Source organism: Lates calcarifer, linkage group LG15 (assembly GCF_001640805.2).
Source record: "Lates calcarifer isolate ASB-BC8 linkage group LG15, TLL_Latcal_v3, whole genome shotgun sequence".
Classification (NCBI taxonomy): Eukaryota; Metazoa; Chordata; class Actinopteri; family Centropomidae; genus Lates; species Lates calcarifer.
In genome coordinates, this window is record NC_066847.1 from 24,498,832 (window position 1) to 24,524,483 (window position 25,652).

Sequence of the window (25,652 nt, forward strand, 5' to 3'; positions counted from 1 at the left end):
CAGAGAATGAAAACCAGAGGGACTATACAGTCCTCAAGTTAAAGAAGGCTTGGCTTCCTCAGCTTCAGTATTTTTCCCATAGATGCTATGTTTCTGCCACCAGTAGCCAAACATAAGAAAGTGGTTTTCATTGACCTCTGTGAGAATGTTGTAATAATCTGTTTTCTGGACTCAAGCACAGCTAAAATTAGAAGTCTCTGGTCTGCTTGCTGTATCAAGTAGTGTACATCAGAAAAGAAGGGGGAAGAAAGCAACTCATCCATTGAACTACATCAATACAGTACATCACACTACAGTACAGTACGTGCACCTGGGCTTCAGTAGAGTTTAGTTTGATTTATACTGCACTAGATTAAAGATCTTTGTGAGAAGTTAACATTCAGGTCTAAAAGAGAAATCTGATTTTTAAAATCATAAAACATGTCTCTCAAATAGGATTTTGGGACAGTGTCCAAGTTGTTTATATATGACAGCAGTGATGTGTGTGTATAGAAGAAGTTTGTCCTTACTGATTAGACAGATGTAGTAAGGCTAAACATTACCTTACTTGGTAAGCACTCAGTGAGAGCGCAGGGGCTGTTTCTCTCTGCACTCCTCCTGGCTCAGGTTCTTTAGATGCATTCACCTACTTAGAGTAAAAATACCACACACAAAAAAAGAATTAGGTGAATATGTTTCCATTATGTTTGGGGAGGTTAGATTGCAGTTTGAATCAGTAAATGTTGAATGTTCCTAATGTACAAATATTGAGGAAAAATTTTCTTACTTCTATAATGCAGCAGATTTAATGTTTCTTATAAAATAATTCTTATATTTTGCATAATGATCATTACTTTTACATCTACATAAGACATGTCATTCCTCTATAGCTGCTTGCATGACTTTGATTATCATCAAACACTGCTGGCAGTGCATAGGACGAACAATACAGTTTGTCAATTAGTCTTCTTTAATTTTTTAAAAGGAATTGTCTTGATGAACTTAAATTCACTGAGAACTTGATCAGTGCACCAGTGAGAAAGAGAGCAGTAGCTATAATGCCATATTCAGATGTTTCATCTTTTTTTTTTTCATTGTTAGTATAGTTGCTGCAGCTCATCAGAATCTGCTGGTATTTTGTTCTTGTTTAGATGTAAACATGACTACCATTTTGACTTTCTTAAGGATTTTGCTTCTGTAACAGACACATTGTTTTAAAGTTCAGCCTGATTTTGCGCTTATATTTGTACTAGATTTGTATCTCTGTCAGTATTGTTACATGATAATAATATTGATTTACAAAAAACATAGTGGCACATTGTTTTGGCTTTGTATTACAGTGCTTAAACAAGCATACAGACACACAAAGCTCCACCTTGGTGAATTGGTGTTTAGTGCTGGCACTCTCTTCAGTTGACATGAATCTTTTTCCTCTCCCTGTCCCCATGTGGCTCTGATACAATCCTTCGCCTTATGCTGCACTGCAGCTGATAATCTAGGTAAGTCAGTCTGTGGAACAGACCCACTGTCTGGGAAGTTTCTTATGCTACAACACTTAATCAGTCATCTTAGTTGCATTGTAAATAAGCCATCAAAGATGTTGGTTTTCATGCAAAAAATAAACACATGCTAAATATTGGCATGCTCAGGTTTTCTCTACAGTTATGAAGCTATTCTTTACAGTGTATGGCTGCTAAAACATACTGGCACATTAAGATAATATAGTTCCCAATAGGTTTTTACTTAAGCATACATAAACCCAAGGTCCATCCTGTTTACTGCGGCCTCTTCTACTTCCATTTCTTTATTGTTGTCTGGATTCTCTCTTTTACTGTCTGTTGCTCTTGGTTAGATGCCCCATGTTTGGTAAGCACCTGAAGTAATGAAGTATTTGTGAAAAGGAAATTGAACAAGAATCAGAGGTGCAGCTCCATAAACGTTAGCCACTTGAGGGCTAGAGAAGAACTTAACAGTGATTGTAAAAACAGGCTGGTTTCTGAAGAAGAAAGTGGAGGCCTCAGTAGACTTGAGATACACTCAGGTACTAACTGGTCCAGTGGGTGGCTCCTGCTTTACTGATTCAGTTTCATAGTGTTACATTCATTTCAACTAATTGTCTGTCTTATGTATTTTTTTTTATCAGCTTTGTGGTTTCCACCTTAAGTGTTGTCCATGTTGGCACGTTTCTGTTCCTTTGCCCAGCTTTCACACACGCATTCGCACACCTTGGGCTTCTCCTCATTGGTGTGAGTGAACCGCTGTATCACAGAATACACACACAACATTTAAATCAAATTTAGGAAAATGGCTACTAATTTTAGTCATACTACTTAAAAGTATGACTAAAACCCCTTCTGTCAGCTCGTATTGGCGAGTCTATATTTGATGTTTGATACGTGTCTTGTGAGGGTGTTTTTCTGACCTGAGACCCCAGCCTTGCTAAGAAACAGCCTGTGACTGCAACCTAATGTAATCATTGGTCATGTGAAAGCTTGGAGCAGTTAATCTCATTTGTGTGTGCACACGTATCTGCATGTGTGCAGAATGTGGGTTCATTTCGACCCCCACCGTATTCATCTTGGCTCAGTCGATGAATTTCTGGCAAGTTGCGTTTGGTGAAAACAACTCCAGATTATCAGTAAGATTTTTGACTCTTATTGGAAGACAGATATTAGATCTTCTTCTCCTTGCTGCCCAGGCTGCTGTGTTGATGAGCGAATGAGCTAATCAGTCAATTAACCTAAGAAACCTACCAAAGATAATGATGATGAATTGAGTGGTAGAGTTCATTACTGTACATTAGGGTGTGTGTTATGATATTACCATATTTTGGAGACGATTGTGTCTGTGTAATTGACAGACACACACAGAAGGACATCTACAGTACTTCATGACTTAGTTATTCAGAAGGTGTTAGACAAAAAAAGTTAAAAAAAAAAAATACAATGTCACAAGCCCTTATTGTCCTTAATTGTGTACTTAAAAGAGTTGTAAAATATGTGAGTGTGGATTTGTTCACAATGCAGTCAGTGACCACTGAGCTTCAGTGAACCTCAGTGTTTATCTGTGGTTGAAGAGAAAAAGGAAGTAGCAATCACAGCCATGTCATTCACAGAGTTGCACAAGCTCAGATGCACAAGTTACGGCACAGAGACCGGGAATGTGGACAAACCAAGGAACAGCCCATAGCAGAGACAAAGTTGTAACATAACAGAAGCTTAAGTTCAGCACTAACAACCCATCTGCTCACCACAAGTTGTTATTTCATGCCAGGATGTGCCTGCATTGTCTCAGCACACATTTCCCTGCAATTGTGAGTTATGTCTGTCTCAGCCTGATTGAGTAATGAATATGGCTTTTGGTTGAATATCAAAAATATATTTCAGTCTATGTGTGGTTAAAAGGAGTTTATAATTATTTAGCCATTATATGTAGTTTCCACATGAGCACTATGAGTGTCATGAGTATATGCATGTTGGGAGTTTGTGACCTCATGATTCGCTTTTAAAGGGCTAAACTCAAATATCACGCAGTAAGCCCTAAGGAAATCTGTTTGCCCACGTTTGTGGAAAAGATTCATGGAATTAAATGAGTGAAGAGATAAGGTGGCACTTGATGGGTCAGCCTTTAACAGAAGTAGATGTGGGACTAATGTGACGCTGATTGCGATAATGTTAAGCACTACTCAAGCTACTCACAGGCACTACCAAAACAGCAACAAAGAAAATATTTGGCTTTCCATCTGTCTCAGACGAAGTTCCTCAGCTTACAGTAGTGACTTTCCAAAACCACACTGGTTGTGTTGAGAATACAGTCTGCCAAGAGTTGAACTAGCGGGAGAAACCAGAATGCAGCATGCTCTCTCGTTTTACTGCGTGCCAAGGAGACACCACAGCATCGCTGGCATTGGGGCTTGAAAAGCTGTTTTTCCACAGTGAGGCCAACTAAAGCCTAAAGTTTCAAATGTTTTTAGTCATCTTAAAACAGAGTTAAAGATAACATCATTTTGATGAGAGTATTTCTCAGAGTTATGTGACATCTATAACTGAACATTATAGCAGAACCTGTATTCCTTCACAGCATTGAGCAATTTGCCATAAAGAGTTGAAATTCTGTAGATTCAGCTGTTAGCAGTTTTACTTTATGAATGCACTTGATACATTGTTGTTTTGCAATACCTTTTTAATAATGATTGACCAGCTGTGTATAACTTGCAATTAAACCATTATTTGAAATGTCAGCCAGTCTTACAAATAATTTCCATGGCAACAAGATGGAAAAAGATTAATTTTGCCCGGAGGGAAATGAATAATAATGACTTTGGTCCTGCAGTGGGAATCAGACTAACGAGTGTGGCTTGTCTAGCCATTTCAGGCTCAGTCATACAGCCAGCTCTCCACACGATCTTGTACAATGTAATGGTATACTTGTGTACTCAAAACTGCTTCCTTTGGGATCTATATGAGACTGAAAATATATACTGCAATTTTGACTTTTCTTTCTGGCCTCCACAGTCCATCTACTCCATTGTGGTCTCTGTAGTGTGATATAGGAGGAAGTGCAATAAAGACACACACATAACTCACATTCCACTGAGTCCAGTGTGACAGACACTAAACCAAGCTGGATTCTCTATATATATGGAAACTCAATTTGTCTTATTTTGTCAACAACTATGAAATTCTAAGCACTGTCTACACAGGATATATACTGCCCCATATTATTTTGTTTTGTAGTGCTAGTATAGTCTATATATACCTAATTACAAGGGTAACTTTTGATATTTTGGTGAAAACACTTCCTTAGACTGGAGAAATAACTGTGCCATCTTCTTACTTTGGGTGCAAACATTGTCTTAGAAGAACAAACTTCATCCACCTAAAATACAGTTATATTTGACTACTTCACCCACTATCAACATTCACATTGTACTTCAGTGATTAAGAAAATCAGTCAGTTCGTTCGTTATCAGCTATTGTGATGCTAGCGGGCACATAATGAAGAGTTTCCGTTTGTTGTGCTTTTCCATCAGCTTAGTTTGTGTGCATGCTGGATGCCATTGTTAACTGTCATTTTTATTGTGGTCTCCTCGACTGATGGAGAGAAATAGCAGTGGAAAGAGAGCTACTGACATTCTGTATCATGTATAGTTTATAGACTGCACTGACACATCAGAGAGGAAAGAGCTGATGCTTTGCCCTCACGATAAGATGTTTTACATTTGAGGAGATGATTTGCCTGTGTAACACTATCCATGTTTCTTTACTACTGGTTTGCATGATACAGGGCCTCACATCAAATATCCAACAAAGACAAAAGTTTGTTATCTATGCCCAGACACAAGAGCAGGCAGACAGACCACAGAGTTGTTCACTGTGGGTTTGACCTTGATGTATCAAAGTCAAGACTGTGTGTGTTTGTGTGCAAGTGCAGTTTGAGTGGTTAGATAATGCCTTTGAGGCCCTCTGTATGTCATCTTGGGCAGTCGCCAGCCATCCTGCCTCCACAGAGAACTCAAGAGGTCTTGATTTGGCTTCAGGGTATCCTCTCTTAACATCGGACACATGCAGAGAGAAGTGCATGCAACCACACACACTTAAATACACACACACACAGCACGAAGGCACACACAGTGCTGGATAACAGGATAACCTTGGGATTGTCATTGTCCTCAAACATTCACAGATTTACATATGCATATTCAAACACACATATACACAGCACAAGGACCAGATGGTCTTGTAGATATCTTGCACCCTTGTCATTCATGAAAGCACACACACAAACAATCTCTCTTAACCCTGTCAAGAAACACCCTGGAATTGAAGTGTTTAACAAAGAGCAGCAGAGATAGTTGAAAAGTGTTCTCGCTTCTGAGTATCTCGTCATAATAGATCGAAGGAGATAACCTTCTTGTCACTCCCGAACAAGAGACAGGAAACACTTCAGTGACAAGAGTGGCCATTCATGCTGAGGTGATAGCCAAAAAGTGGTGGAGACTTTCAAATGGTAACAATGAAGATAGCAACATCCACAATGAAAAGATAACATGTGGAGCAGTAGTAACAGATCAGGTCATGAATATCAGAAGCACCAAATGTTCTTTCATTGCTACATGATCATATTGTTTGTAATAATTCATGCATGTTACAGTAGCATAACTCTTTTTGGTATTTGTCTTGATTAAGGTAGAATAAGTTCTTCAAGTTTTGCTGTCAAGTTTATCTTGGTAACTTGATATTTAAACATTGTTGAGTTTCAAATAGACCAGCCTTTTCTTCCCTTGTAATGATACTTAATTTCAATTTGTGTGCATGTTTATGTGTCTGTTTTGTTTCCAAGGTCGAGGTGATATCCAGCCCCAGTTGGACAGCGCCATGCAGGATGTCAGTGACAAATACATTCTGCTGGAAGAAACAGAGAAACAGGCCCTGAGGAAGGCTCTTATAGAGGAGAGACAGAGATTCTGCTGTTTCGTAGCCATGCTGCAGCCTGTTGTGGTGAGTACAGTGGGAGAGATAGAGAGAGAAATGAGCCTTCGGAAAGCACTCAGAGAGAAAGATGCTTTTTCATGCTACTTCATCTACTTCTTCAGACTATTAATACATCTATTATTTTTTTCTCCAGACAATCACTAAAACCTTTTATACCACCACTGCTACCTAAAAATGACACTTTTCTATTGCTATGTAAACTCAGTTTTTTAAAGACCTCTGCTCTCTTTGTTATATACTCTTTTAGGATGAGGAAATTTCCATGTTGGGAGAGGTCACTCATCTCCAGGCCATCTCTGATGACCTCAAAGCCCTGACTTCTGACCCACACAAGCTTCCCCCTGCTAGTGAACAGGTTAGGAAAAACATCAAGGATGAAACAGTCTGTGAACATTAAAAAAACAGACACTTCATGGTTTTATATTTGTGTTCATTTTAAGAGGTTTTTAAATTATCAGAGATTCAGCTGTCCTTTGCAAGTAAAACTGTTAAGTATGACTAATATTTCCCTTCCCCTCAGGTAATCTTGGACCTGAAGGGCTCAGACTATGGCTGGTCATACCAAACACCACCCTCATCCCCTAGCACCACTATGTCCAGGAAGTCCAGCATGTGCAGGTAGGCTCCTACAGCCAATCAAAAGACTCATAGCCACAAATAAATGAGAGACTTTGTCTTTCAAGTATACATTTACCTACTGTCCCCTTTTGTTATCCAGTGTGCTCCAAAATGATGTGGAAAATCTAATTACTCCAGGAATTTTGGTTACTAGTTTCCCAGTCTTCATTTGTATTTAGAGGCTAGACAGTATGACAATAGCATGACGTTAGGTAGGTAGGTACAAGCTCTACTAAAATGCACAAATTCTTAATTTTTACCCTGTTAATAATTATGAATCTTCTTTGGAGACAGCTTACATCAGTGTAAAGGGGTAGGGAGCCAGGATATGAAGAAAAACTTTTAATAATGTTGCCCAATCTATGTCTGCCACCCAGTGGTCAATATGAGCTGCAAAAGTTGGCGAATTCTTTATCCTAGTAGCTTTGATTGTCTGCTAGTTGTTAATAGTTTACCTTATTGACAAACAGAGTTAGAATGGACCTACATTGTTGAAGGAAAGGCACTATTTTGATGTAGGCAATTGCGAGAAATGTATTGAAACAACCAACCAAGAATGAAAGGTCAGAAGTTGTAGTTGTAGTTTTCTCTTGTGGCTGTTCAGACCATGTCTTCTGTACTCTGTCCTCCCTGCTTTTTGTGTCTCCCAATGATTTTTCCTCAACTGAAACACAATTGAAGCTTGGGGTTTTTTGATTGCTTTGCATTTATCCTGTTAAAAATGATTGAGCCAAAACTTTAAAATGACCTCTTATATAATGATGAGAATGTCTAAAGGCCTTCCAGACTGTGAAAACATTTCAAACCCACACTAGAGGAACAACTTATGACATTTTTGAATTTTACAAATCATTGCAAGAAAGCTGATATTATAATTTTGATGCTTTGATGCTGCAATTTATACTTTTTACCCATTTTGTGACTTGCTTAATGCACAAACATTTGTACGTGTTCCTGTTTGTGCATGACCGTGTAGCACTAGCAGCTTAAACTAGGTATGCAGTAGTTTTGCCTGGTTCTTTGTGCATTTTACTGTCCGTACATGCTGTATGTATTTTCACAGTACAGCTTTTGCAATATACCATTTTTATATTCGTTTCAGATGTTGAATTTGTTGCCTCTCAGTTCTCACAGTAATTAGACCCAGTGTTTATGTTGTTTTTGCTGTTCATGAGTGTTTTCTGTGAATATTTCTGTGAATATTCTCAAAAAGCCCTCTCAAAGGAAATCCTGTGATTTCTTGCCTGTAATTATTGTCATTATGATTTCACGCCTCTTATGTTGGCTTGTTTTGTTGTTTGGACTGGATTGGCCTCAGTCACTGCTTGCTGCATCTTGGTGTGCTGTGTTAATTGTTTCCCACCCTGTCTCCTCCACACCTCCCCCCCCAATCCTCTGCCTTCATTCCTTCTCTATTTTTCCTTTCACCTCTTTTTTTTTTTTTTTACCCAACTTTCTTTCTTCAATCCATGTCTTTGGGTGCACTTGATTCTCTTTACCCTGCCTGTCACTTCCAAACTTCTCCTTCCTCTGATCCTCCCCTCATCCCTCACTCCTTCCCCTTTCACAGTAGTCTGAACAGCGTTAACAGTAGTGACTCCAGGGGATCCAGTGGCTCTCACTCTCATTCTCCTTCCTCCTCTTCTTCCTCCTCTTCCTCACACCACCTCTTCCACCACCATCACCCACGCCATCGGTACCGTAGCTCCACGCTACCGCAACAGGCCCCAGCTCGGCTCTCTAGCATCTCCTCCCATGACTCGGGCTTCATTTCTTCATCGCAAGACCAGTACACGTCGTCCAAATCATCATCGCCTATGCCAGCTGAAACAAAGGTAAGAAAAAAAAAACTCTGCTGCCCACACTTAACCATAGTCTTGGATCCAAGTATGTACATGGTTGAGACAGGACTATAAAACCACATATGCTCTATGTTTTACAAGTTATTGTAGTCAGAGACAGAGACAACCCCAAATCAGCAATCCACACAAGTCTATTCTCACACATCTCCTTAGCCACTATGAGAGGCAGTTAGCTGGCAGCAGTTAGTGTATGTGATCATGGTGAGGTCATTTCACTGCTATTATTATAGCATAAATGCACAGGAAATTAGTCTACCTCCATTCTAGCTCAGGGCAAAACAGGTCAGCCCCATCCTGCTATTAAAGAGTTGACCGCTGTGACAGACTGTGGTTTGGTTAAACTTGCAGAGGCTTGACATTACTGCATGTTGTATTTTCATTAAATGTATCACAGTAAAATGACATGTTACTGTGTCAACATTATGTTTTATAGGCACTAAGAGTGTGTCTCTATCAGCAGGTCTCACTTTGTCACTTTTATCTAACCATCTGACATGGGGTTTCAGATAATGATCGGTGAGATAGTCCAGGGGATTGTCTGTGTGGGGTTTGTGGTCTGAGATCAACCATGAGAGCGGCTGCACGAGTTGACGTTTTGTCAGCACGCCAGCAACCAGAGCTCGTCTGTCCAGAACACATTGGTATAGTTAGACTCCAAGTTTTTATGATGCAGTCAAGGTGGTTTGGCAAGTCTCTATCTGACCCCTTTACAGTACAGTCCTGGGAATCTTCTTTTCTCATTGCCTCAGTCTTGATGTAGGCCGAGTAGCGGATGTTTGAAAGAGAACAGTCACGTGGCTAAACAGGGCTTACTCCTTAACCCAGGGTCAATAAGGTCGGGCTGTGGTTTCCACTTAATATGGATCGCTTTAATTTCCATCCATTTTGAAAACTCACTTCCATGCTGGATGCTGTTCTATAGCTGACATGCAAAATATTATTTCCCTTTAGGCATGGATTAAGTACCATGTTATTGAGGTTATTAAGATAACCAGGGATTTATTTGCTAATATATCCCTTTAAATATAATGAGTTTGTGAGGATACTCTCTACATCCTAGAGAAGTAGAACTTTGCCTGTGCTTCTCTTTAACAAGACTCCAGACTCTCTCTAACATATCACTGCTGATGTCCATGCAGTTAATGCTGGTACGACTCCCAGTGCACCTTCTCTACGGCCTCTATAGTCACTTGGCTGTACTCCTCACTAACTGCTGAGAACTGTGGAAAGTTGCCTCTGCCCTCTAATAAACTGCTTCTCTTTGCTTCTCTCTGTCTACCTGCTGACATGTCTGTCTTTGCAATTCTTTCCCTCTGCACACGTCTGTCTCAATTTCTCTCTCCCCCTCACCCTCTTCTTCGTCCTCCTCTCTCCCTCTGGTCTGGTCTCACTGCCTGCTTGCTGCTGCTGCTGCTGCTGCCGTCCTCGCTGTCCCAGCCTTGTCCCAGTTCCAGCTCCTCTGAGGTGTCAGAGACTGGACAGCTTTACAGTGACTGCAGCTCCCCCCCTTCTCTTGCTGCTGTTACTGCAGCTCACCACACTACTGAGGTGAAACACACTCATCCAACCTTACCCCTTTTTTACTTAAATGTCTGTGTTGTACCAGCATTATACACTCCCCACATTCCTCACACTAAATTTTCATCATGGAAAAGTTAAAGGAGCCAAAGAACTTTCAAAATCCCTGACATCAGTTTCAGTTTTTATTAAATTCTGCATTCATGGCTATATCCTTTGTTTTGTTTTGTTTTGTTTTGACGTGATCAATACATATTTTTCATTATTTTTGTGTTCTTTTTGAATGATTTCTCCTCAGTGATGTATTTTTATTTTTTGCTGTTCATCATTTCAATAATTTGTCCCACTGTATGTTTGTTTCTGTTCATCATCCCTCCTCCTACCGACGCACACACATCCAGCTGTCCAATGGTTTTGACCACTACAGTCCAGCCAGTTCCCCATACCTGCATAACAATGGGGGGAGTTTGGGCTCAGTGTCAGGCACTGCCTTCCCGTTCTTCCCTCCTTCCTCCTCATCCTCCACCTCCTCCTCCTGCCCCACTCGTTCATGGTCACGTCCCACCTCTGCCTTGCTGCCAGACTACCCTCACTACTGCACGATGGGCTCCCCCATGGTGCCTTCATCTCGAGTCCCCAGCTGGAAGGTTTGTCCATCACCTTAGTCCTGATGATCAACTTTGTCCCATCCTCTATATCCACAGTTCGTGTTGTTGTGTTGTGTTGTTAATTGCTGTTGTTTAATGTATAAATAGATTTCATTTATCTGTTTACTTTTATATATCTGTTTATCTTTTATACTTTTGTAAAAAATCTGCAGGATTTAAAACTGAGAGGCGAAATGAAAGCTTTTAAAAGCACATCAGAGAAATGTGAAGTATCAACCATTAACACTGATATTTCTTTCTTTACAGGACTGGGCGAAGCCAGGGCCTTATGACCAGCCCATGGTCAACACACTAAGGAGGAAGAAAGACAAGGAGACCCCAGCTGTAATAGACAGTAATGGTAGTATGAACAGTGACAGCAGCCCATCCTCAGGCCCAGCCTTGATCTCGACCTCCGCACCAGTTCCAGCTGCACCACAAACACCAAGCTCATCGGCCTCAGTGGAAGACAAGAGCAGGACTGTGGCTGCACCTCTCAAGGTCAGTTGTAGTCTCCGTCTCCTACAGTTTGTCTGTTTGTTACCACAATTCTGCATTATTTCTCTATTTACTCTTCATTGAATTTATCTTATCTTGGTAGTTTTAATAAATCAGTCTCAATAAAAGCAACTTGTGAGAGTGTTTTTAGCCGGTAACATGTTGAGTCACTCTTTCCACTTGTTTCTCATCTGTCAACTGTCACTGCCTGAAAGCTCCTCCACTTTGCTGCAGCTGGAGGCAAAGTCCCAAAACAAAACATGAGAATTATGCAGTGATTCAGTTACTTTTTTCCTGCCAATACTTGATGAAGCACATGAACACAGGTCAGTCCACATGTAATGGCATCTGTGATGCTTAAGTCTCAGACGACCTCTCGTTCAACTTCCAGCATGTTTTTGCAGTCACAACATTTAGACCACATGAATGAGGCTCCCACCACTTATGTTCCCATTTAATGACTTTAATAAATTGTACCTAATGATTTTAATGACTTAAATGAATTGTACCTGACCGTGTCCAGACAGACTTTCAGACCCTATCCCTCAGTGTTTTTTTTCATCTGGTGATTGCTATAGGCTGGTGATATTGACGCCCATGAGGAATTGGCTCTGGCTTTATCCAGAGGTCTGGAGCTGGACATCCAGAGGTCCAGTAGAGACTCCATCCAGTGCTCCAGTGGTTACAGCACACAGACCAACACACCTTGCTGCTCTGAAGACACTATACCTTCACAAGGTGACATACTTTCACTGCTACACTGCTAACTTCTCTGTTTTTATCCATCAGTATTACAGTATACAATATCTTGTTATGTCAGTGCACTGCTAACCTCTCTCTTTCTGCCCCTCTAGTATCAGATTATGACTATTTCTCAATGGCTGGAGATCAGGAGCCTGAGCAGCAGCAGTCTGACTTTGACAAGTCCTCCACCATCCCCAGAAACAGTGACATCAGTCAGTCCTACCGACGCATGTTCCAGACCAAACGCCCAGCCTCCACAGCCGGCCTGCCCAGCACGCAGGCTCCTTACCCCGGACAGGGGACCTACCCTGCAGGGCCCTATCCCCCCACACCTATCCACACCGGAGGTTATCCGTCTACTCCTGCTGTGGCTTATCCTCCTACTCCTACAGGTACAGAAAGCACTAATAATGTCACATCTGTTTTTTTTATACTTAAATCTTTCCATTTTCGCTTTCTCTATGTTTTATGTTTCTAAGATATTATGTTTTTTGTAACTCCCTTTTCAAACACAAGTTGTTCTTTTATTGTTTCCTTCTTATATAATGTATAATATACTGTCAATGGCTCAAATCATAATTTGTGCTGTGTCACTGCAGGCTCATGTTCAGGTCAGGGATTTTATTCTGGATCCAGCTCCCATAATGCCTCTGGCTCCTATTCTACAGGCCATGGTCCAGTTATCGTCACCCCGGGGGTTGCCACAATCCGCCGCACCCCCTCTTCAAAACCTTCCGCTCGCCGTTCAGGCTCTGTTGTGGGTACAGGCCCCATCCCTATTCGTACACCTGTCATCCCAGTAAAAATCCCAACAGTGCCTGATATGTCAGGCGCAGTTAATGGAAGCAGGAGTTCAGAGGAAATGGGAGGGGGAGGAGGAGGGGGCAGAGGAGGAGAAGAAAGCCCAGATTCTCCAACATATGCAGGAGGGGAGGATGCTGGCACACTGCCTGTGATGTCCTGGAGTGGTCAGGCTACAACCAACCCTCCCACCGTCCCCCTGCCCAACCAGCCGACCCAGCAGCACCCTCAGAGTGAGACTGGGCCGGAGGGAGGAGAAGAGGCAGGAGAAGGAGGAGAAGGAAATATGTTGATGGCCATTCGCAAGGGGGTCAAACTCAAGAGAACCCTCACTAACGATCGCTCCGCACCACGCATCGCATGATGATGCCACCACAATATGCAGGCGATTGGCCACAAAGAAACACATGTTGTAGAAGAGAGGCTCGCCCTTCATTATATTTGTAAATGAGGTTAAAGGCTTTACAAAAAGTGTTGCTGATAGAAATGCGATGTACAGAATCAAAAGGCTTCTTATGTTAGTATGTCTGTATCTTAGAAATCATTGGCACCTGTTCAACACTTCTCATTCTGTAAATTTTCATCTCTCTCACTACAGAAGCCATCCAAATCAGAGGAAAATATAGTTTTCTAATTTGGGTTATGAAGCCAAGTTAGAATATTGGTTTGGACCTGAAGTAGATCACAGTCCTTCTTATGGTAGTTTGTTGTACAGGATAAATAACTGTATGAGCCTGTACAGGTACAAGGAAAAGGCTTAATTTCTTACATACGTTCTCAAATAAAGGATTCAGTAGTAAGCATTAAATGTATTTCTGAATCCGAGCCAACAGCTGTGTTATCAGAGTATAAAACATGAGGATGTTTATGTTCATGATAAGAAGGACAGAGCAGCATTACAGCACAGTGTGCTCATTTCTGTAAGAGGACAGTAAAGACATACTTAACACACATGTATCCAGTATTCTCTCTGAGAAGGTTGTTCAAAGACAATGTGTGTGCCTCTTCTCAGTGTTAAAAAACACAATATATTACACAGTATGTCTAAACACTTACTGTTGTGGAAGTGCATTGTACCATCAAGAGACAAATGAACACTCTGACTGCACAGTGACTCGGCAGAAGGAGCGCAATAACCACTGCAAGTATAACGCCATCAAGAGAGCAATATTCTGGTGCACTTGAAAGTAATGGTTCTATTTGGCAACTCCTGAACTGCATCGACTGCTTACTTGGAGAGACACCCTGATGACTGTGGAAAGGTGCTGTGTTGTCAAAGCTGTCTTTCACTGACAGCTCAAATATTAAAATACCTAGAATGTCTACAGAGCCAACCTGGGCCCATGGTATAAACAGTACCTGAGCAGAGAGCTCAGTAAAAAGCAAAGGATCTGACTATATTGCACTCAAGTCAAAGTCAGAGGAGACTGTGAGCTGTGAGCTTGAAGCGTCACATGGCTGATGAGTTGCGTCCTGTTTTGTTTTAGTAGTTTTAGTATTTACATGACTTGTAAATCATTTTGCACGTCTCGGTTGCTGAGGAGTGTGTCGGTGCTTCTCACTCTCTTTGCCGCAATTCCACCTGCTCCACAGAGTCAGAATAATTCAGTTTCACATCATTGAACAGGATGTTTATTGATATTTATGTCATAGTCATCATACCCCATTGCCTCAGCATATGAATTGGTTTTATTTTTCATAATTTTTTTCCAGTATGATTCTCATTAATCTGCAGCATCTACATGCTGAGCTTTGTAGAACTCCTCAGTGGTTTGTGTTTATATATTAGTCTTTATATATTAGCCCCTTCTTTTGTTGTAGCATTTATTAGCCATACTGCAGCCTGCACATTGATTGCTCTAACATTACTGATAAATGTCAAAGTACAGATGTGCCATGTCAAAATCCACCATTAATTCAAATTTGTGTGTATATATATATATATATATATATATATATATATGTATATAACATTTTATAGAAGTTAATGAGGCAATTTTTTTTTTTCAATGTTTTGAAAGTTATAAGTTAAAGGCTCTAATTGGTAATGCCATACTGTTTTATTGCTCTGTCTGGTTGCTGTTATTGAACTCTTTTTCCTTTGAAATGCATGTAGCGCGCATGCATCCTTTTGATTAATTAGGTTTTTACATGTCATTGCTGATGTTGGCGTTTTGATTTTTTTTTTTTTTCGTAATAGCGTCAAAGGTGATAAGTCCAGTCCAGTCCGGATTTTGTTATCCTAGGAAATCAAATCCATTGTATAATTTAAGAAATACATCATTATAGGTACAATATTCTTTTTTTTTTATCTGGATGTTTTGATGACATGAGGCTTTTCCTCACATTGCAGCATTGTAAGACTAAAGGCTAAAAGCAATTAGTGCCACTGAGTTATAGTCTGTTTTAATTTTCTTTTCAGTTCAAGCACTGTGAGACCATGGCTACTACAAGATGTATGAAAGTGTAAATATTATTTAGCTGTACAAGTTGGTCCAGGAACTCACACATTTTGTTTTTTTAATTTATTTTCTTTCTCAGTCTTTAAATCTCTTTTTCTTTCTCAACCTCTCTCTATTTTTATACTTATATGAAATACCAGAGTAATAGAGTTGTTCCTTTATCCATGCATGTGCTCATCTGATGATGTGTTGTACATCAGAATTTAGCATCAGTGAAATGTTCGTGACTGTCCTGCCACAATTCATTTAAGTCCCTTATTTCACACACACCCACATGCATCAACAGCATTTTAGTAATCACATAAATGCCAGCTGGTTTAAAAGTAAACAGCTGCTATAGAAAAGTATGTATTTTTTCTGACCTCCAGGTACCAAGAGAAGTGAGGTTCAAATAAAAAATTTTGGTTCTGTAATGGAGAGATTTTAATCAGTATTATAAGTGCAGATTTTGGGATGATGCAGAGCTGCATCAACTTCACTTTCAGTTCAGTCAAGAAAGTATATTTTGTTGTACGTCCAGATCTTTTTATTGTTGTAATTTGCTTTCAGGTTGTACACATTTGGGAGTGGCCGAGCTGACAACAACCCTGCTGTTGAGTTTGTTGGAAGAGATGGCTGTATGCAAACGTTGACCTGTTCCCTGAGGGTGATATAAATAAAAATATTTGTACCTCGGTTGTGTACAACTTCAGGTAAAATGTTATTCAACAGTTTATCTGGTAGACATCTTATCTTATTAGATTTGAACAAATGGCATGCCATCCACAACGTCCTGCCTTTCTGGCCTTGTATGACCTGAGTTTCCCAAAGACATCTTAGTGGGGAAATCCAATTTGTTTATATATTTTCAACATGTTTCTTACACATTTTATGTAAGAGAGAGGTACAACAGTACGAAGAGCAGCAAAAGAAGGCATGACAGAAAAGAACATATCATCTCTGTGGCCAAATTTAAACCTATAGTGTGGATGGGGAGGATGCACCACAAACCATATTTTGCATACAAAATACCTCTATACTGTTAAGTTTAAAAAGAGTAAAGATAATATTACTGCTTAGATGTTTTGGGAAACCCAGCATTTGGTTTTCAATATTGTTGATGATGTTAATAATTTTTTTTTAATTTTTTTTTTGGCCGTCCACTTGTCTAAAAGTTATATTGTCAACCTGTAATTTTCATATTTAAATTGCTAGCACAAATATATATTATATCAGAGCTGCCAAATGTCACCATATCCTATGAATAAGAAGTCTATAGTTTGTGAGAGTTTGAAAGTATAGTTAAACCTGGTTTCTAGTTTAGATTTTAGCTAATTTCCCCATCCAAGGAGAGTTGACCTCTCTGTCTGTCCGTGTACAGTTCAACACGCTATGATGCAGTTTGTTTCAGGAAGTAAAAGGTTGTTATTTTTTGTGTAATGACAGCTTTAGCAGTATGTAATAAAATATAAATTTTGCTCTGGTTCGGTGGCTTCTTGGCTTCTTCTCTGTGTGTGTTGAAAGCACCAGATATTAAACAGACCACTCCCCTAGTACTAAGTTAAAATCTAAGGTAAGTAGTCGACAAAATCTCAAAATAATCAGGCCTTAAGCTTCATTTAGTAGCTGACATACAGGTTCAAATGTGATTGAAACTGCAGTGCAGGGTCAGTGGATATAAACAGGTGAGGTGTTTGGGTTTGGCCACCAGGTGTCGCTCTTGTTCGATCTTTAAAACCTTACTGGTTTATATTTTGTGCTTGGATAATGCATCACTCCTCCCCAATCCTTAGAGGCCTGAAAGCACTCGTCCAATCAATGAAACTACAGCTAAAGCAAATAATCTGCCTCTGCCTCTCATACACAGAAAGTCCTGGAATAAATCAAAAAAAGCCATGAACAAAGAATTCAGTCACGACCGTTTCCTCTTTTTCTTTCCAATACAGGGTTCCCCTTCGAAACAAATAACTTCCACATGGTGTCATATTTTCTTGGGGTGTGGGCTCTGGTTGAACAGCTCAAAAGCCCCACGTGCATAGTAGCAGAGGGAGTGAATGGGCACACACCCATCAGACAAATACACTCCTTTCACATTGTAAATCCTGATGGTTAACTAAGTGATTCACCATAGAGTGATAAATACATGGTCTAAACAGTAAGAGCATTTTATTTTTAGAATACAGACACAATACTTTTATCCTTTATGAAGTCAGCAATTTAAATGCGCAGGGCCGAACATCATACTTTTTCGTTATAGAAGACGTAGTAGCCCATAACATGAATACAATTGACCGTCCATGGTCCCCATGAACTGAATGTAGCCTGCGTACGTCTCGCGGTGCCGTCAGAGTTACGCACGGAGGAACGCAGCGCTGCTATTGGAAAATATTTTCGGGGCTGCTGTCCGCTGAAAGCGCCCTCCCATCCGCCTCACACCATCCTGTCAACCAGAGGTTACGCCAGCCCGGGATTACGCTCGCAAAAATGTGATTTTTGTACGAACACTACTACTACTGCAGCCAGTTAAGGTGTTGGAGGCTTTAGCGCGGCTAATCTACAAATTCTCACCGCAGGTAAATAAGAAGCGTAAGCGGCGGAGCAGCTTGTGTTTTCTCAAGGTTTTTTACTGTGGAGGTTGTGGTACGGGACAGCGGAGCATCGACTGAGGTGCGTCCGATAAGACAAGTTGCAGTTAGATTTTTGGCTGCTGTCGCATCCTTTCCCACTTAATTCTTCACAAAAGGCGTATAAGATAGTCTTGAATTGGTATGTTGGTAAATAAATGTGTAATTGTTAGTGTCGGGCCCGCGGTTTGCCCTTAAATAACCCAGGCTGAGGAGGCTGTTCACGCGACCGTTGCAGCTACAAATTCGAATTTAAACGAAATTTTGACACGTAAAGCGACATCTGTCATGTGTTTCAGCTGAGTGGTGATAACCAGGCCTGTAACCGTGGCTTCCTCTGCTTTCCTCCTCTCAGGTTCCAGGCTCATTGCTCTTCCCTCCCCTTCCACCTCGGAGATGCTACCCTGCCTGCGGAGAGTCCTGCGGCCCGCTCTCTCTCTGAGAGCCGGGACTGGGCTGGCCAGAGCTGGACTCGACAACCACCAAACACCCACCGTAGCGTCCCAACCGTCACGGTTCGCCTCGGAGCCCCCGCTCTACATGCTGGTGCAGCGGTGTAACCTGGGCACGCACCCGCTGAAGGAGCCCGTGGAGCCGCTCAACTCGCCGCGAGGAGCCAAGGAGTTTATTTATAGCCTTCATCCATCTGAGCGCACCTGTCTGCTCCGAGAACTGCACAGGTTCGAGTCCATAGCTATAGCTCAAGGTAGGTGACAGTTACAGTACAGCATGTAGTGTTAAACCGATTCACATTTTAAGTGGGTTAATACATCAGTAGACTTTGGTGTGACATACATAGTCTTTTAACCATAACTTTAGTCTATTTATCATATAACATAAAACATAGGAGGTCATCTTTTAATGACATGGTTTACTGGAAAATGGCTAATTGAAAAAAAAAAAAAAAGCTTTAGTTAAATAATTTATAAGTGCATTTTGCATCATACTAATGATCCATAGTCTGATTATTGACCACTGTAATACTGAATACAAGATGTAATGACAAGCAGTTAACTCTGGAGTTAAAAATATTCACCTGTCAGCCTGATTACCATTGACAAAAAGAAGCATCATGTAGTGTTGTTAAGAATGTGATGCTGTTAAATCAGTGGTTTCATTTGAAGTACAATGCACGGCTGAGTGCCACAGTTGGAGGACTCAGGTTAATGCCTTTCTTTGGTCCATTGCTCTATTGTGATGTTACATTGTAAATCCCAGAGTGCTGTTTGGCAGCTGGTCCTGATCTCTGACCTCTGACCTTCCCATGTGTAGAGAAAAGACAATCTATTAGCAGGGATCTATAAAGTATGCTGCCATTACTGACATATTGGTGTACAAACATGTTCACTACAGGCTGGTCAAGCCTGGAGGTATAGGGCAGTAGAGAACAGAAAGCTTTGGTACATAAGCCAGTGGTGCGTATATCTTTTGGACCAGGATGCACGGTCTCTTTACCACAAGGAGGAGGATGGGGGTTCGGTTCACACCCCTTTTGTTCTTACAGTCCGGAGACATGTAAGTCTTGCTTGTCAGTGTGAATGTGTGTGTGACTGTCACTCTAGTCCAGTGGCAGAGAAGTCATTTGTCATCTCTGCAGTGTGAGTCAATACTTCTGCCAGAAACTGCTGGGGGATTTAAAAAAAAAAAAAAAAAGTGCCTTGTAGTTTCCAGCCACCCATGACCCCAAATTCAAAAATGAATTAATATACTCTCCCAGAAATGATAGCCTGGAGCTATTCAGCAATTGTTGATTTATTTCTTAAAAAATATATGTTTACAGTATATATCCAATACATATATGGTTACCTATTATCGTAACAGTTGTTTTCCCATTTTGGAGAAAAAAACCCTCATTCTGGCTCTTACTGATATCAGCTAGCCGTAGACAGAGTTGTGTAACACATTTGGTCAAATTTATGTGAGCATGTCTGGATTCATTTAGGGACTTTATTTTTTTGGTATTCCTGGCCTTTGCAGTCCTTACAAAATGCTTACAACACACACCGACCTGCAGTGCAGGGTACCCCGAACAATTGATGCTTCCTGCTAGTACAGCATGTTCAGGTGCAAAGGCTGTTCCAGCAGGTTTTACAGTCCGCTGTGTGAGATGCTATCTGGGTTTCACAAAACATAAGAATTGAAATTTGAGAGTACAGTATAAGAGGGGGAGTACAGTGGATGTCCCTTATGAGGATAGAAAGAAGGAAGTGGGTCGATCGATACTGAGACAGAGGAGAATGGAGGGAGAGAATGAGGAAAGACATGAGTGATGATGAAGAGGCTTTACAGCATGCAAGGCTCTCTGGGAGTATGCTGCTCTGAGCTCTTGTCACCCTCTATCTTCCTCTCCAGTGGTGAAGTATAAGTGTAAAATAACTCATAATTTTGTCTAACAGCTTTGTGCTTCATCTCTGCCAAACTGCTGGATATTGGATTTGAATGAACAAAACAACCAACAACTCAAAAGCCATTGAAAAATAATATGCATTAAGTATATATTGGAAACTTTTTTTTACAAAGTTTTATAAGTGAAAATATTGATATGAATATCATATCTGTTGCTCTGAGTCCCAGAATCATGGGTAATAGATCAGGCACTGTCACTTTATTCCCCGTGGCTCTGTGAGAAACACGTTGAGAAATCAGTGTAGCTTTGTTTACTCTAGTGTCTCATGATGGACAAATGGTTCCCATGCAGAGGGTCACCCTGCAGGGAAGCTAGCTCATGCCTCTGAAGATTTAAAGAGAACAATCTCTTAAGATCTCTGAATTTCTCCAACATTAAGAGGCTTGAGCTTTAATTTCAATGCTAATGATTTTGTCGACAAACTGTTACACTCACGCTGTGCACCATGGCTCTTTAAAGCTATAACAACAGACTGCTGAATGTTGAACATACATGCATCTGCTGCTATGAATAGTGTCATGTCTGTACTGTTTCTTCTCACTGTACAGTATGTGAGGCTCTGAATATAAGTAGCAGGGACATACACAGGCCAGACTGTCATTTTTAACATACCTCTGACACTGTGGCTTGAAAAATATCATGTTTGTTTGGTTTACAATGTAAGACTTGTGTCAGAAACATAAATATAACTGGGGGAGGGATGCATGCTACTGTCCTCTGCGTGTGATGGTAATGATCCTCTACATTATTGATCAGGTCATAGCAGTCACTCACCTCTCTCCATATACATTAAAATAGGCCAGTTGTTTTTCCCCTGACTGATAGCAACATTAGTGGTGGTCATTTTGGCAGTGATAATAATCCTGAAAGTGGTGATTATGGAGTTGGTGGCAAAGATGAAGAAGAAACGTGGTATGTCTTCTCCTTCCCAATCTGTATCCAGACTCTGAGAATTGTGGTGTCCACCAGACCCATCATTACGAGGCGTTTCAATAAGATCTTCCATGCTCACCAATCCTAATAGCACATCATTATTTTCTTGTCGGACGTGGCTGATTGCATCCTGACCGCATGCTGCGAGCCTCCCCCCTGTAGGCCAAGGCAATATCAACGCTGAGCAAACAGCATGAAATCCCACAGGAGCCTCGTTGTGGAGGGTTTTATATCACACACTGAGGCTGCAAAAAACAAAGCATCTCACTCATTTTGGACCACTGGAATATGTTGCACCTAAGGGGTGACAAACCTCAATTAAAGATCTCTCTCACCATTAAAATCTTGAAAGCAAAATTAATTGATGTTTTGCTCTGATGCCTGCACAACCATTGTAATTGTTGTGGAGAAGCAGGGAATGCTAGCCCTCATTAAAGCTTAATATTTCTTCAAATTCGAAACCACAGTAAATGACACAACTGAAAATGTGAGAATAATGTGGGCTGAAGTGATTATACACAGAGGACAGTACAGTACTTTCCTCTGCTCTCATCTGTGGGGCCTGCCTGGCTGGAGCTTACTGACATCCTCACCTTCATGCTATAAAAACCCTCAGGGATTCTCTTACCTACTGTATATGCAGGTGATTGCTGGACCCGTCTCACTGACTCGCTGACTGAGGGATTGATTTTTTTTTTTTTTTTTGGCAGGCTTATCAACATCCATCATCATTCCACCCTGAGGCTTCAGGACACCTGAAGCCAGACCCTTATTTTCCTGATGTTAGTATGCAGGTTCGCTGAGCAGCAAGGAAGCTGGGTGTTTGCTTGCGGTTGCATCTCACAGACATATCTTTGTACCGGGCAGCCCTCTGAGTTAGTGGACTGCACTGCAGTATATTCATGCTGGTTGTGGCCATATTTACTGAACATATTCACCTAAGTTCCGGATGGTGCTGTTAGATTTAAGTTCCATATTATATTATAAAGTGCCTGTCTGAATACAGCAAGTACAACATAGCATATTAGCTGTGTACTTCTGGATGTGCATATTTCTCATTCATGTGGAAATGAGGCACTCAGAAATCTCACCCCATAGCAAAGCCAGGACTATTAGGGATATTAATAGGGGTACGGTCCTCTAACAAACCCTACAGATTGCAGTCTGTTGGACAGTAAGGCAGTAAAATTCTTACATTTCTCACATTTAAATCTGCATTAATCAATGATAAGATGTAAACACAACACTGAAATGTAATCAATGTATAAAATTCATATGATGCATGCTTTAGCAAGCAGTTGTCTGTTTATGCACCCTGTAAACACAGAGCAACACCAGCATTAATTCTGACTTTATGTTCCTGGTGACTTGGCAGATTCAGTCTTCCCTTCTCCTTTGGCTTCAACAACTCCTGAGGAAATATCTGACTCTGCTAAATGCCCCTCTTTGTTCACCAGCTAGTCACTAACTTTGTCTGTCTGCCATTTAGTGCTGCTGGGCAGGTCGCATACACTGGGTTTATGAGGTTATTTTGCTGAAGATAGCTGCCCGCTGCAGCCAAAAGACAATGCCGATGAGAACAGTGAGAGGTGATAAACGCTCCACAGAGCAGAGGAGAACAGCAGAGTGGGATGATAATTCTTAATGGGTTTGTCACCAGGAGCAACCCCTTTCATATATCATATGCTCCTCTGATCCATTGTTAATCTAAAAAGTTTGATTAGTGCAGCTTTAAGGCTGTGGACAGAAAGGTGAATGTGCTGTTCAAATGCTGCTGGTGGATCAATGGTACAGTTTTTTTTCCTGAGTTGAAAACTTCACTCACCATTCTTTGGAAGTGGTAGTACTTACTCCGAGGTCAACTTTAGTTTGTTTTAATATCAAATTCTAGTCGTGCCTCCATTTGTCACTTTGTGGTGGTTGAGACTACTTTTGTTGATGTACCTTAGCTGAAGTCTGGTAAGCTGTTGCCTCTTTGTCTTTTGCGATTTCTGTTTCCAAATTTCACCTTTTAAAAGTCTGAAAACTTTTTAAAGCTTTAATTTCCAGAAAAATGTCCACCAAGCTTTTTAGGGTCAGAGGGCAACAGCTAAGATTCTCTCAAGGACTGGATGTTTGGATGAGTGCAGACAAAATAAAAAGGTTAGGAAGAAGCAATTTGTAGTGAAGGTCCTACACAAGTACATTCTTGTTTCTGGGGTGTATGGAAATGGACCCTTCAGAGGTTTGAAGACTGTTTGTACTGGTAGAAATGGCCCATCCAAAGAGAAGGAAGAGAAGAGAAAGTAAAGTATGCAAGTTTGTAAGAGGACAGAAGTGACTTGGGGTCAGAGAGAGTGGATGAAGGACATCCATGTCAGTATTTTTAGTTAAGCTAGAAACGGAGAACAAAAAATGAGCTCATGATATCAACAAAATTGAACATAGAGAGCAATAAATCTAATCTGGGAACAAAAGCGCAGCCTAAAACTTCCATTACATGTCTGACCTAGTGCACAGTTAAAGTGTGGATCTTGAGGAGTTCCATTTGTTATGATTTCTTACTAATTCCACTGTCAGAGACAGAGACAGTTATTATTATACATCCCTTTCATGGCAAAGAAATGATTGGCTGGGTAAAAAATATAAATATCTGAAATGAATAACCAAATAGCTCAGGCTGGAGTATTCATATCAAACTAAGAAATGATAATAAAAAATTAAGTTATCCGAAATGAGAGATGGCTCTAGTGATTGTTTGAATTGCCATGTTATTATAATGATAGAGAGGGAGTGGAAATACGGGGGGCCTACTGGAGTAATGATGATGGGGGTATTATCTCCAGATTCATCCAATGTACAGTACACCATTTTCATTCAGTCACATTTATTTTCGACATACACTGACATCAGTATTTCCAAGCAAAACCAAGCAAGCGTGATAACTAGAAAATGGGACTGAGATGTTATATATATATATATGTATATATATTTCAGAGAATACTGCCTAAAAAAAGTTATATCGCATGAGTATAACTTGAATCTGTATTACCAGGAGTATATGCTGATCTATACACATTTTCAGAAATAGGAAAAGCTATTCTCTCACTTCTCAGACAGGGAGCATACAGTATATTTGCATATAAAGTTCTCTTGTTCTCTTCACTAAAAATTCAACCCCATGTTTGTATAAGATTGGATGAAAGCACAGCACAGAGAAAGGAAGCACAGATTTAGAAAGCAGGGAAGGAGAGATGCAGATAAGTGAATAAACGACCAGAAATCCTTCTGCTCCATCTGGACGTCATCAGAGATCATCAGGGTTTAGTTACAGAGTGACATCCACTACACCAACGTGGTTTTCCCACACGCCTGGCTGTGAGGAGGAAAATTTGAGAGGAGATGAGATAGAGGCAATTTCTCTTCACAGCTCAGAGGATGGAGAAGAGGAAGAGTTCATTGGGGATGCAAAAGAGGAGAGAGATCATTGAGAGGAAGAGAGGATGTCTGGATGATCTTTATGACTTTGTTTTTGTTTTTCCAACTCAGTGACCCTTGAGGCTGCAGTGCAAAATCCTAGGGGCATCAACACCAAAGTCACACTTCCTTTTATTTCCTCTAAATAACCCATCTTCCATTTGTTTTGAAGCTTACAAATTCTTCTTCATCTTAATCTGCCCATGACTGCAGATTCAGTTCAGGTGTAATGAATCCAGGATCACAGTTTTCATTCTTGTTTTCCTGTTTCAAAGAGAGACCCTTATATTTTTTGTGCATAATATATAGCATCATGATATTTTATTCCATCCAGGAGAAGCCGTATCCTGTCACCACCTTTCAGTTTGCAGCCTACTTCCTTGAAATAACGGACAAAGGAGAGCATCACCTTTTCATTTCTTCATTCTGCCTCACCTCATGCAGTGTTATCATCATGCTAATTCACACACACTGCTGCATAATGGCTGTCTGTGGTGACATTTAACCTGCTGTGACTTGTGCACAAAGAAAAGTGCCCCCCCCCCTCTCTCTGCTAAAAAGGTAGAGGAAGTAGAACACTGTTGAACATTTGCAAGTCATCGTTATGATTCTGCCATCATGCAACACTGA

General features: G+C 40.7%; 2 protein-coding genes across 11 annotated transcripts in view; both read left to right on the plus strand.

Moving 5' to 3' along the window:
• The window catches only part of LOC108889255 (protein MTSS 1), a 51,958-nt gene extending 34,872 nt beyond the window's left edge, over nt 1–17,086 (plus strand). Inside the window, exons 7-16 of one of the 7 annotated variants that reach the window (XM_018685632.2) lie at nt 6,322–6,479; nt 6,721–6,828; nt 6,994–7,091; nt 8,662–8,926; nt 10,391–10,501; nt 10,873–11,118; nt 11,386–11,619; nt 12,195–12,354; nt 12,471–12,752; nt 12,960–17,086. In XM_018685632.2, coding sequence (XP_018541148.1) covers nt 6,322–6,479; nt 6,721–6,828; nt 6,994–7,091; nt 8,662–8,926; nt 10,391–10,501; nt 10,873–11,118; nt 11,386–11,619; nt 12,195–12,354; nt 12,471–12,752; nt 12,960–13,525 — 2,228 coding nt within the window. In that variant the 3' untranslated portion in view covers nt 13,526–17,086. The remainder of the gene's footprint in view (nt 1–6,321; nt 6,480–6,720; nt 6,829–6,993; nt 7,092–8,661; nt 8,927–10,390; nt 10,502–10,872; nt 11,119–11,385; nt 11,620–12,194; nt 12,355–12,470; nt 12,753–12,959) is intronic. The other 6 variants (XM_051075963.1, XM_051075962.1, XM_018685664.2 and 3 more) reach the window with 6 other exon arrangements.
• Nucleotides 17,087–17,966: 880 nt separating this feature from the next.
• Nucleotides 17,967–25,652, plus strand: part of LOC108889232 (transmembrane protein 65) — a 49,267-nt gene continuing 41,581 nt past the window's right edge. For 3 of the 4 annotated variants that reach the window (XR_007814581.1, XR_007814582.1, XM_018685601.2), the window contains exons 1-2: nt 17,969–18,175; nt 18,582–18,932. Coding sequence is in view for 2 of the 4 variants with exons in the window: in XM_018685601.2 (XP_018541117.1) it covers nt 18,623–18,932 (310 nt within the window). In the remaining 2 variants the exon portion in view is untranslated. Of the gene's footprint in view, nt 18,270–18,581; nt 18,933–25,652 lie in introns of all 4 variants that reach the window. The other variant, XM_051075768.1, reaches the window with a different exon arrangement.